This window comes from Lagenorhynchus albirostris, chromosome 12 (genome assembly GCF_949774975.1).
Source record: "Lagenorhynchus albirostris chromosome 12, mLagAlb1.1, whole genome shotgun sequence".
NCBI classification, from domain to species: Eukaryota; Metazoa; Chordata; class Mammalia; order Artiodactyla; family Delphinidae; genus Lagenorhynchus; species Lagenorhynchus albirostris.
Genome location: NC_083106.1, coordinates 32621970 through 32634489, shown reverse-complemented (window position 1 = coordinate 32634489; position 12520 = coordinate 32621970). Strand labels below are relative to the sequence as shown.

Genomic DNA, 12520 nt, shown 5'->3' with positions numbered 1-12520 from the left:
CAAGCTCTTGCTGCAGCAACAGAAACGTGTGAACCTTACATATGTGTACAGGAAACAACCAGCTGCGTACATATGTGTTGTCCTGCAAAGGCTTTCCAGCGTGGACCTGGATCCTGCCACAGTGCCAGTGGCAGATTTCTTATTATGCTTTGGTCTCGTCTTCAGTGCCAGTGACAAGTTTTTTTTTTTCTGGCTGAAATCTAATTACTAGTGGGGCTGGCAGGGTTTCATCTTGTATCTACACTGCAGTAACAGAAAAACATTCTTTTAATCACCTTGCATTTGAGAACAGGAGCGCTTAAAGGGAAAGCATATCCTGGGAGAGGGATAGAATGAAAAAATATATAAACATTGCCCCCAAAGGGTGTCATGAGTTCCTCCCAAATACTCACTGATGCAACTTTTCACCTTAGGTGTGCAGAAGGCTATTTTGGACAACCTTCTCTACCTGGAGGATCGTGTCAGCCATGCCAGTGCAATGACAACCTTGACTTCTCCATCCCTGGCAGCTGTGACAGCTTGTCTGGCTCCTGTCTGATATGTAAGCCAGGTACAACAGGCCGGTACTGTGAGCTTTGTGCTGATGGATATTTTGGAGACGCAGTTGATGCAAAGAACTGTCAGCGTAAGTCCTGAACTATTGATGCCCCTGACAGAATTGATGCATTGCACCTCAAAGTAACTGATGAGTTCTTGAGTGGGGATTGGAGGGTAGCAAATTATGTGTAATACATGTAAGATAGATAGATACACAGCCTATACACAGAGTCTGAATATTCTAATACATTTCTTTGTGCTAATAGATTAAATCCTTTCAAAACTGCTGCATTGTTGAAGTATCATTTTTCAAATGATACACATATCTCTGTTTCCACATGGGATGAAGACTTTGAAATAAGTTTCTGTCTATGACAGGAAAGAAGAATTTGAAAATTAGGTAGCCCCTATTTATCCTTATTGTTTATTACATTTCTAGCCATTTTCTTGAAATAAATTTATCAGTCCGTATTATTTCATTAGTACCTGTCAGTAGGTATTAATCTGTTATGCTTTCATATATAAACTTTACATTCTAGCATTTCACAGCAGGTGTAAAATTCTGCCAATATTCTTACACACTGGCATTTGTAACTGTTGAGGTATTAACCTTAGGACTACTCACAGAATGCTATTTCTGTGTTTTACTTCCGCAAATTAGCTATTGTAGGACTTCATCCATATTAGTCAATACATTCCTACCCTCATCTTGATCTCTTCAGCTGTATTTTTTGGTGTTGCATAGAATTTACAAATGATTTATATTAGTGGTAATATATTATGCAAGAGAGATTTCATTGTGGAGAATTAAATGGAACGAGCATCCTTGTTAGTCCACGTTACTGCTGGACACTGCCATCATCAACTTCACCTGCTGTGATAATCTTTAGGCAGAGCAGGTTATGATACCAGCTCAGTATTCACTTCTGCAGACTTCGTTATCTAAGAAGGGACTCTTCCAATCATTCAGTTGGGTCCCAGGACCTGCAACAATACAGAAACCACTGGAAATGTTGTGCCTGTTAGTATCTTCGCTGTAAACACCAAAGACCTGCTAGTCCCGTCCCCCATTTCAATAAGAAATGTGTCTTTCTCCTCACAGGTTTGGAAGATAAGTGCCAGCTTTTTGTCATTTAAAAATGACAATTTATTGAATCAAAAACAAACCACTCTCTGGGACAGTCTGCAGCTATTAATATCACGTGTAAATTGTCAATTGTTTTTAAAGCAAAATTTCCAACAGGCTCAGAAGCGCCTTTAAACACTGTGGGTTTATGGCATCTGTGTAAAACCATAAGGAACTTAAGAAATTCTCCAGTTCAAACTCATCATCTAGGGTCTACACTTTCTACCTGTGTGATGCTGGGCAAGACGTTTGACCTCACTGAGATTCAGTTTCCTCATTTACATAAAGTGTCCTAATTTTCAATGAGGATTAAAGGATCTAGCATGTGAGAGTATCTAGTGAGCTGCCTGGGGCATGGGCTACTCACACATGGTAGCTCCTTTGGTAGAGATGCTCACTAATTCTGAGGCTGTGTTACTCGCTGAATGACCTCATTTTCTATCTTCCAATAACCCCCTCCATAAGGTTGAAGAGACAGTTCCACTCTTTTTATTGTGGTAAATTCAGGATCTGTGGCATGAAGTCTTAACACATAGAAGAATATGCTATAAAAACATTTTTGAACCATCACCAATTTTTAATATCACTTGCCATGAAGTATAGACACAATTATGTTTTTAATGCTCTTTAGCATATAAAAATACCAAAACACATTTATTTTCTATTTTTAACTTTTCATAGATATAATAGCTCTTCTATGCATAGTTAGTAAACCTTTACAAAAAGAAAATTCATAATAAACTATTATTTTAGTTGCCTCTGGATCTGTTCATGAAAAGTACACCACTACTAAGAAATATATTTTGCTTTTTAAATTTATATACATATTTCTGTGTCATACATTTCATTTAAAAATGCCACTTAAAATTCTATATTGCTTTTGTTTTTTGTTTTGTTTTGTTTTGTTTTTGCATTATGCGGGCCTCTCACTGTTGTGGCCTCTCCCGTTGCGGAGCACAGGCTCCGGACGCGCAGGCTCAGCGGCCATGGCTCACGGGCCCAGCCGCTCCGCGGCACGTGGGATCTTCCCGGACCGGGGCACGAACCCGTGTCCCCTGCATCGGCAGGCGGACTCTCAACCACTGCACCACCAGGGAAGCCCAGCTTTTGTTATTTTTAAGATGACTTTTTAGTAAATTTAATCTTGTATTCCCCACTCTAAGAAAAAGTGGCTTTTAATTTATAAATTATTTGAGATTTTTAAAATCGATGTATCATATATATATATGAAATATATAAAGAAATTAAAAGTATATATAACAATTCTATTAGCCAAATGAAATGGATATTTAAAGAAAATATTTTCTTCAGCCTCTTCTCACACACCAGCTATAGACTATCCGTAGGCTATTACCTGAGTAAGATAACTGGCTGGGACAAGTTTTTAAATGGCCACCCAACAAGTATCAAGTTAGCAGACACTGAAGACCAAACTATTGGAAGAAAAATCAAGCAGTTTTTAGGAAAGCAGTAAAACTAAGTAGTGCTTCCAGCCCCATGAACAGAAAAATAGTGCAGGCTGATGGAGTAGCTATTTATAATGTATTTATAAGTTGTGCTCAAATCAAAGTATTCAGAGACATGAAATATTGTACAAAATTTACAAAAAACATCTACGAATAGTCTAAATTCCCATGTCATCTCCCCCTCACATTTTTACTCTGGTATCAATGCAATTATATGTACCATTAAAAATACACTTGTGGAGTACAGAGTGAACCATTAATTACTGTTCTATTTGTGAAAAAGCTTCTTAATTTTTAGGCTGATTTATTATATGTTTCAGAATAACATCAGACAACTTTGTAACATAAAAATGACAAAAGGTTACTTAAACCAAATACATTTTCTATCTTTGGAGATAGTATATAATATATACTATCATAGTAATAAGGTTTATAGTATATAAACTGAGGATAGTATATATCTTCCTCAGTTTAAAAATTATAATGCTGTACTCCTAATACACTTGAAAAAGTTGTTTTTATCTTATATACATTTTATTGAATATGTTTGACATATAACATGTAAATTTAAGGTGTACAATATGTTACTTTAATAAATTTATATATTGTAACATGGTTGCCATTGTAGCAATATTTATCCTGTTACATAATTTGTAGTACAATATTGTCTATATTCATTATACTGTGCATTAGATCACTATAGCTTATTAACTACTTGTTGCAATTTTTTACCCTAAACAGCAATAATTTTATCCCCCCATTCTCCATCCTATGGTAACGATCATTTTACTGTTTTTTTAATGAGTTTGACTTATTTAGATTCCGCATATAAGTGATATCATACAGTACTTGTCTTTCTTTTCTTTTAATTTATTTTTATTTTTGGCTGCATTGGGTCTTCGTTGCTGTGCGAGGGCTTTCTCTAGTTGTGGCAAGCGGAGGCCACTCTTCATCGCGGTACGCAGGCCTCTCACTGTCTTGGACTCTCTTGTTGTGGAGCACAGACTCCAGATGCACAGGCTCAGTAGTTGTGCCTCACGGGCCTAGTTGCTCCGCGGCATGTGGGATCTTCCCAGACCAGGGCTCGAACCTGTGTCCCCTGCATTAGCAGGCAGATTCTCAACCACTGCGCCACCAGGGAAGCACAGTACTTGTCTTTCTATATCTGACGTATCTCACTTAGCATAGTGTGCTCAAGGTCCATCCAAATGGCAGGATACCCTCCTTCCTCATGGCTGAGTAATATTCCATTGTGTATATACATCGCATCTTTTTATCCATTCACCCACTGATGGGCAGTTAGGATGTTTCCATATCTTGGCTATTGTGAATAATGCTGCAGTAAACATGGGAGCGCATATATCTCTTCAAAACACTGTTTTCATTTAGTTTGGGTATATATCCAGAAATGGGATTGCTGGATTGTATGGTGGATCTGTTTTTAACATTTTGAGGAAAATCCATATTGTTTTCCATAGTGGTTGGACCAGTTTACACTCCCACCAACAGTGTATAAGCGTTCCCTTTTCATCACATTCCCACCACCACTTGTTGTCTGTTGTCTTCTTGATGACAGCCATTTTAACAGGTGTGAGGTGATATCTCATTGTGGTTTTGATTTGCATTCCCCTGATGAGTAGTGATGTTGAGCATCTTTTCATGTGCTTGTTGGCCACTTTGATATCCTCTTTAGAAAAATGTCTACTTGGTTCTACGGTCTTACATACTTTTCTAATCTTAAAGGTATGTATATATTTCCCCTCAAGCTCATTTTTTGAGCTTAACACAAAAACTGGCATATTGTAAATAATCATTAAATTGGAAAAAATTAATTAATTTTGCTTCATTAATTTTAGAATTAATATTATGCCATGGGTGCTATTCATTTTGATAATTTCTCAAAATTATTTCAGCTCTAGAGTCAGTATGCATTACTTATATTGAGATTATATTTTAGGTGCTACCCCAGTGTATCTGTGAAGAAGCAAAACAGCTGGAGGACGGGTGGAAAGAACCTTTTACCCGAAGTCAACTGTATCACCTACTAATCAAGTGGCCTTGTTTGAGTTATGGCTACATGGAAATTCAGTGTCTTCATTCTCAGGATTTGAATACTAATGGTGACATTAGTATTTTCACAGCATATGAATGTGCCAGGAACTGTGCTGTTGCTTTACATAAATATCTCTACAGCTTATAAAGTGGGTGTAAACATCAAATAATATAATGCTTAACAGAACCCCTAGCAATCAGAAGACATTCTATTCTAAAACTTTGTGGCCAGTGTTACCACCTGGGGGATATTACTATTTAACAAACCTATTAAGACTATTAGAACATTTTTCCCAATCACAGATCTCTCTTCTCTTTGCAGCTTGCCTCTGTAATGCCAACGGCTCCTTCTCTGAGGTTTGCCATGCTCAGACGGGACAGTGTGAATGCAAACCTAACGTGCAGGGCCGGCAGTGTGATGAATGTAAGGTAAGAAGTAGGAACTGACCATGATTACTTCTTCCTTCAAACTTCTCATTGGCTTTCACTCATGTACTCCTGAGCATACTGAAAGACAAGTTCAGGAGTATCTCATTGTACATACAAAATTACTGTGATCATTGAAATGTTTTTTTCAAAATAGAACAAAATTTACCATACACTAGCATTTGACCCTCAACCTATATTTCCTTGGTAGTAAATTTGTGTAATATTTACTGTAATTCAGATGCTTCTGAAACAGCATACAAATTTAATCCCAGTCTATGGCGAGTCATGTATTCTTTTTTTTGCTTTTATGTTTTTGGCAGGAAAAAAAAAGTGTCACACCCTTTGCTCTTATCAAACACTTTGTACTAGTTCCATCAGTTAAAAGTTCCAGTGAGCACTCTACTCAACAAAAGTTTTCAGTAGAGAAGTAAATCAAAATATTTTTTTTAGATACCATTTTGCTAAAATGAAACAAAAACCAAAATATGTTGCTCTCTGTTCCTGCACGTATTGCCCTGCCTTCAGTATGGTGAGCACCTGAGATTCCTCCATAAGAGGACATGGATTTGCACTGTCTCCTTCACATACATATGTAATATTTTGGTGATAAACACTGTTAAGCAGAACCAAGCATTTCTCAGGTGTCAAACCAGCCGTCTGCAGGAAGTTTGGAAATATCATTTGCTTCTATCTCTTGAATAATATTATGTGTTCTTTTTTTGTTGTTTTATTTTTCTGTTGGCCTTTAAAGCCCACTATGTGGTGGGACCCAGAGAAGCGATTCTGTGTGTCCTGTGGCTGCAATCCCATTGGCTCTGTGACACGACAGTGTGATATCACAGGAAGATGTGTCTGTAAATCAGGCTTCGTAGGGAAACAATGCACCCTCAGCAGGCAGGTGCACCGACAGAAGGAGCAGCCACAGAGAGCGCAGCCAGTGCTGGGATCTCCCCAGAGGTGGGGTGTCAGCAGCTCCAGTGGATGTCCTCGGGGAGCCTATCGACCCCCAGCTCCGGTAATCTCAGAGGCGCTGCATGGCTCGTGCCTCAGCATGTTGTTTTCCATGTGCTGCTGCTGACCTGCTCTGGTGCCATTTTACCAAATAAAGGTTGCTAAGTGTGCAAATTGCAAATGCGAAAACTAGACAATTCCTGATTGAAGTCTTGCCTTTTAAAAATAGCTATCGATATCTTTTTTTATCAATATCTTTTTTAAAGCCTATTCAAGTTCATATGTTCATAAAAGTTTCAATTGATCATGGATTAGAAAACAAAGAAAAATTTATTAGTAGGAACCTATAATCTTAGAAGGGGAAGGAACCTCGGGCATCATTTGGAGCAAATGAAGGGAACACACGAATGAATAAATGAAGGGAAATCTAGCAAAGAAAGTGAGATCTAGCCAAGAAAATCTAGCCCATTGATCTGACATTGGGCTGACCTTTCATCATAATAATGATTTTGTTACATTTCCACATTACAATTTTGTTCACGTATACAACAAACACAAGAAACGCACTTTCACACTATAAATGTACAACATACACAAAGTAAGTTAGCATGTCTTCTACTACAAAAGTTTGGTCCCCCTTCTCACAGGGCAAAACAAAACGAATGTTGGGAGGAAGGAAGTTAGGAAGGGAGAGGGGAGAAAGGAAGAGAGGAGGAAGGAGGGAAGAATAGGTCCAAGGCCAAGTTGCAAAGTACCAGGAGACATGACTTGCCAGTGTAGAATCAGAGCTCAGGAGAACTAAGGGTAGGGGATAGAAAAGGGAGATGGAGTAGGAGGAAGGCGGGGAGGAAGTAGAACAAATTTATGGTTTTATTTCTTGGCTCTTTATTGACATTTAAAAAAAACTACTTTTGATATCAGACTGCCTCAGATCAAATCCCAACTCCAACACTGCCTGTAAACTGTAAAAGAGTTTCTTAAATCTTTCTGTAATTCAGCTTTTTCATCTATAGTAGGACCTACTTCATAGGGTTTGTGTTGGCTCAGATCCTCCAAGAAGCAAATGCCAAGAGATTTACTGGGGGAAAACTCCAGTGAAGGATGATGGAGGAGAGAGCAGTATGCAGGGAGCCTTCTACTGAAATGCGGGTCTGACCATGTGAAAGGAGAGAGGGAAGGAAATATTGAGTAGGAAAGTCTCATTGGGTGCATTCTGCCCAAATCTCAAATTCTTAGCCTGGCCAGTAGGGAGTGCCCCAGCAAAATTTGCCCATTGGAGGAATCTTGGATTGGGCAGGAAGATTCTAGTACTTCAGTGTACCAGTCATTGACTTGGAGAAGCGTGACTTGCTGTGAGCTCCTCCACTAGATCCAAGAGTGGAAGCTGGGGCTTGTCAATCAGCGACACTCCCACTGCAGGCTCTCTTGCAGGGAGATCTATCCAGGCACCTCCATGGCTGTTTCCAGGTGTCATGAGAAGAGTGCATAAGACACACATCTGAAGAGTTCTCAGTAAATGTTAGGTATTATTACTGTTATTATTACTATTGTTATTAAATGAAGAAAGCTTTAAAAGAGATTATGTTTTTCAGAAATAAATGCATACATTTAAAGTGAAAGAAAAGGACAATAACTGATCAGTATGTCTCCAAAATATAAATTTAACGGAATTTTAACCCTGATACATGCCCTTTTCCTACATATCCTACAGCACTGATGTATGATGGAGTGGTGTTTTGTCCTGAGACCATTTTTCCTTTGAGGCAGTATATGTGAGAGTTAAGAGCACAGACTCTGAAGCCAGTCTAGTTGATTTGGCTGACTCCACAATTGGTTAGCTGGTAACCAAATTACTTGACCTTTCTATGCCTCAGTTTCACCACTCTGTAAAAAGTTATTGCTAATAACTATCTTCCAGGATTGCCTTGAGATTTTGAATGAATTCATAATTTTAAAGGGCTTTAGAACAGTGCTTGGTACATAGAAAGTACAATACGTAAGTGATAGTTTTTATTATTACCCCAAATGAGAATAATTTATGGGAGCTCATCAGACTCTCCACTGAGACTAGGCAGGCACTTTCTTCCATATATGTTTTACCTCATTAATCTCAATTACTGACTAAGAATATTTGTTCCTTAAAGTTGTTTACTACAGGGTTTTCCCTGGTCTGTGAAATAAATTTTTGATCACCAATTTATTAAAATTTTATTACTGAAATTTTGTAGTATTTGTTTTGGTATAACCTAGGCTTTAAAATTACATTAGTTTAATATTAGAAAAGTATGATAGGGACATTACTTCTCATATATTTCTTCATATAATCAACTTTGGAATTTTTAAAATAACTAATGATTTGAAAGTTTATTTAATATTTTATTGATTTATGCATTAAAGATAGATAGATACACTACGTAAAGCAAACTTAGGAAATAAAGATGAATATAAAGTACTATCTCTACAATTCACATTCTAAGTCAAGAAAATTTAGGAAATAAGGACAAATGCGAAGCACAACTTTTTTAAAAATTTTAATATATAATCTAGTCTTTTATTTCTATGTATATATGTTTCTATCAGTGTGTGTCTGAATGGTATGTGTATCTTTACAGATATGTAATTAGAATTATAGTGTGTACATAATTTTGTATTCTGCTTTTTAAAATTTTACTTAACGCTCTATTCTACATATATTCATATCATTAAAACTGCTTCAAAACAGGATTTTAATGATTGCATATATTTCATGACATGAATGTATCACAATTTAATTTATCTAACTTTTTCTCTAATATTGAACATTTAAGTGCCTCTACAGTTATTCACTATGATAAATAATATTGTAATGGGCATGCTTGTACTTTAACCATTTTCTTAATTTCTGATTACGTATTAGAAGGATACATTGAATTGCTTTTTATGAATAAAAATACTATATGTTTTCATTTTTTCTTATAACTTAATTTAACTTCAAAATCAAGTGTTAGGTCATTTGTTAGAAGTGATGCACACTTCTGTCTTTAATTATATAGTGAAAGCTGAAATAGAACTAGAAATAAAAATAAAGTCAGCAGGAAATATAAAGATTAAAATGATTATCAAACATAACCCATTTTAGATTTAAAAAACAAAACTATTCTTAGCAACAGTCATTTTAAGAAACTAATTTTCAGTGTGATTTTGTTTTCTAGGACTTATTTTTAATATTGTTAACAAGAATGGCAAAAATACCTAATGAGTCTTCTTCATTTCTCTTTGGGTGGCTCACATTAAATAGCAAGATTTATTTTTTCCAAGAAGTAATTATTAAGTCTAATTTTCCAAAATAGGAATTAGTTTTACAAAGAAGTAATTACTGAGACTAAGTTTCCAGATAAAAATATCATAATAATATGACAAACTTCTGTTTAAAAGACAGCCCTGACATACTTTAAGTAGGATATGTGCTTTTCATTTTTCTGGTAGGAGTGATTTTTAATCCATCAGCATTTTCTAACATAGTCACTCTAGGTCTGATAACATGTATTTCCAGAAAGTCAGCCAAAGCTAGTAATGCTTGACCATGGAAGATTATTTGTTATAAATAGATAAGAGATATGCATATGAATCACTCATCAGAGGATGAAAGTTTCCCTTTTTCAACCTAATTTGGTGCTTTGATATGTGATCTCACAAATCAGTTTTGATCGTTAGAATGAAACCCAACAAACGAGATATCAGTCAAACTACTTATTTTGTCAGTATAGGCATAACCTAAGAGTTATATTTATAATGTGAGCCCTATAGTGATGATTAGAAGTATTTATGGATATACGACAAAAATTACATCAAATATAAGAGGGAAAAAAAGATTTATTTTAACTTTAGGCTGCTGGCCAATAATATTGAAAACATATTTACCAAGTAAAAGGACTTAATAAGATCTGAAAATAATCAATTCAGATTATTAGGAATGAAACAAGAAAAATTTTTAATTAAATAGAAATGCCACCCTCACTTATTTCCACATTTCCATTAGAATCTTGAGAGGTGTAGGGAAACGCTGGTGAAAATATAACAGACAATAATAGTGCCCTAATTCTTCCAATAATCTTGATAGAATTTCAAAGTAATTGAACTTTTCTCTTGGACATTATAGAAAAGGTCCATTAGATTAAATGACAGCCCAGTTGTCATAACATCACTGAAGAACCTGGATAACCCCAGGCTCCTCTTTTCCCACCTGATCTTACCGTGCATCTTGTGCCATTGTGAATTAATTGATTTAAATGTAATTTTTCTCTTTCCTCTTCTATGCCAGCCTGAAACCTTTGGCCTCCAATCAGCAAGGGGGTGTATTCCCTGCAACTGCAATTCCTTTGGGTCTAAATCATTTGACTGCGAAGAGAGTGGTCAATGTTGGTGCCAGCCCGGAGTAACAGGAAAGAAATGTGATCGCTGTGCCCACGGCTATTTCAGCTTTCAAGAAGGAGGATGCACAGGTCTGTAAATGAGACTAAGCTCCATGCATTCATTATCTGCTTTTGGTGTTTAAGCATTTGTAACAGTTGGTTCTACAAGGTTCCCAGAAGTTAAGGGAAATACACTTCGACAACAAGCAAGTATTGATATATAATGCAAATAATATTTAACCTAACATATATATATATTTTAAATAAATTAGATGAAATACATTGCAGTTTGAAACACTGCCCTATAAATAACTGTGCTTGCAATAAAAATCCATCCGCAGGTCCCAGTTCTGCTGTCTCCCTCCCCTTCTGTGACCTCTATTCAGCCAGTCGCTCAAAGGCTACTGCAGCTTGAAAGTCAGATGTTCAGTTTTTCTGGTGCCAATGTTACCTTAGTTTAAACATTACTCGCAGGCTAATACAGTTCAACTTTTACTCTTCCTATTGCAAAATTGGTACAAGGATCAGGGAAGTTAATATCTTTCTCTGGTACCAAAAAAAAAATGTTTTCATCTACTTCCAGGTGCCTTGAAAACTGTGATGTTCTGAGAGAGAAATAGATTGGCTCTAGATATTTGTCAGTTCCTGAGAAATTGCAAGCCAGGTTTTTTAACCATGGCTCCCTCAAGCAGTGTTCTCCTATGTCCGGCCACAGCCTTCCTACAGATCCTGAATGAAGAAAATGGGAATTAGCACACTACAGATGAAAGTAAAGATTGAACATTTGCCTTAATTTTATGCCACTAAGTTGGAATTGACCCCTATTCCAACAGTCACTAGGTTGAATATTACCCTTGTTTACTAAACTCACTGATGCAACATTGATGGTACTCTTACACTCACAGCACCATAATAAATACATGGCAAGATTTTAAGATACTGTTATTGACTACTGTAGCAAATTTATGTGAGAAGTGGCAGGAATAATATTTAAAGTTCTTTTTTTTTTTTTTTTTCGGTATGCGGGCCTCTCACTGTTGTGGCCTCTCCCATTAGCGGAGCACAGGCTCTGGACGCTCAGGCTCAGTGGCCATGGCTCACGGGCCCAGCCGCTCCGCAGCATGTGGGATCCTCCCAGACCGGGGCACGAACCCATGTCCCCTGCATCGGCAGGCGGACTCTCAACCACTGCGCCACCAGGGAAGCCCTAAAGTTCTTTTAAAAGCCAATACCTTTCAGATATTCTCAACCACTTCTGATGTATACAGGTTTTATCATAAATTCAGCCATTATAAGTTATTCTGAATATTATAATTACAGATCCTCTAAGAATCTATGTATGATCTCTAGGGCAATATCTGTGTATACTAAAAAATTTATAGAGCTGCATTTTAAAGTATACTCTGTTCTTTATAAACACAACTCTCACTAGCATTTTCACTGAATCTGAATTGATGAAAAAGTACTACACATTCAAATATATCCACTACCAGAAATTATAAATACTAAAAAAATTATTTTAAATTATGAAACAGTGATAACATTTTAGAAATGCAAACTTAGTAGCA

General features: G+C 36.6%; 1 protein-coding gene across 1 annotated transcript in view; it reads left to right on the top strand.

Moving 5' to 3' along the window:
- The window catches only part of LAMA2 (laminin subunit alpha 2), a 605756-nt gene that overhangs the window by 386336 nt on the left and 206900 nt on the right, over nucleotides 1-12520 (top strand). The window contains exons 19-21 of the mRNA XM_060167667.1: nucleotides 414-625; nucleotides 5504-5610; nucleotides 10862-11042. Of these exons, the coding sequence (XP_060023650.1) occupies nucleotides 414-625; nucleotides 5504-5610; nucleotides 10862-11042 (500 nt within the window). The remainder of the gene's footprint in view (nucleotides 1-413; nucleotides 626-5503; nucleotides 5611-10861; nucleotides 11043-12520) is intronic.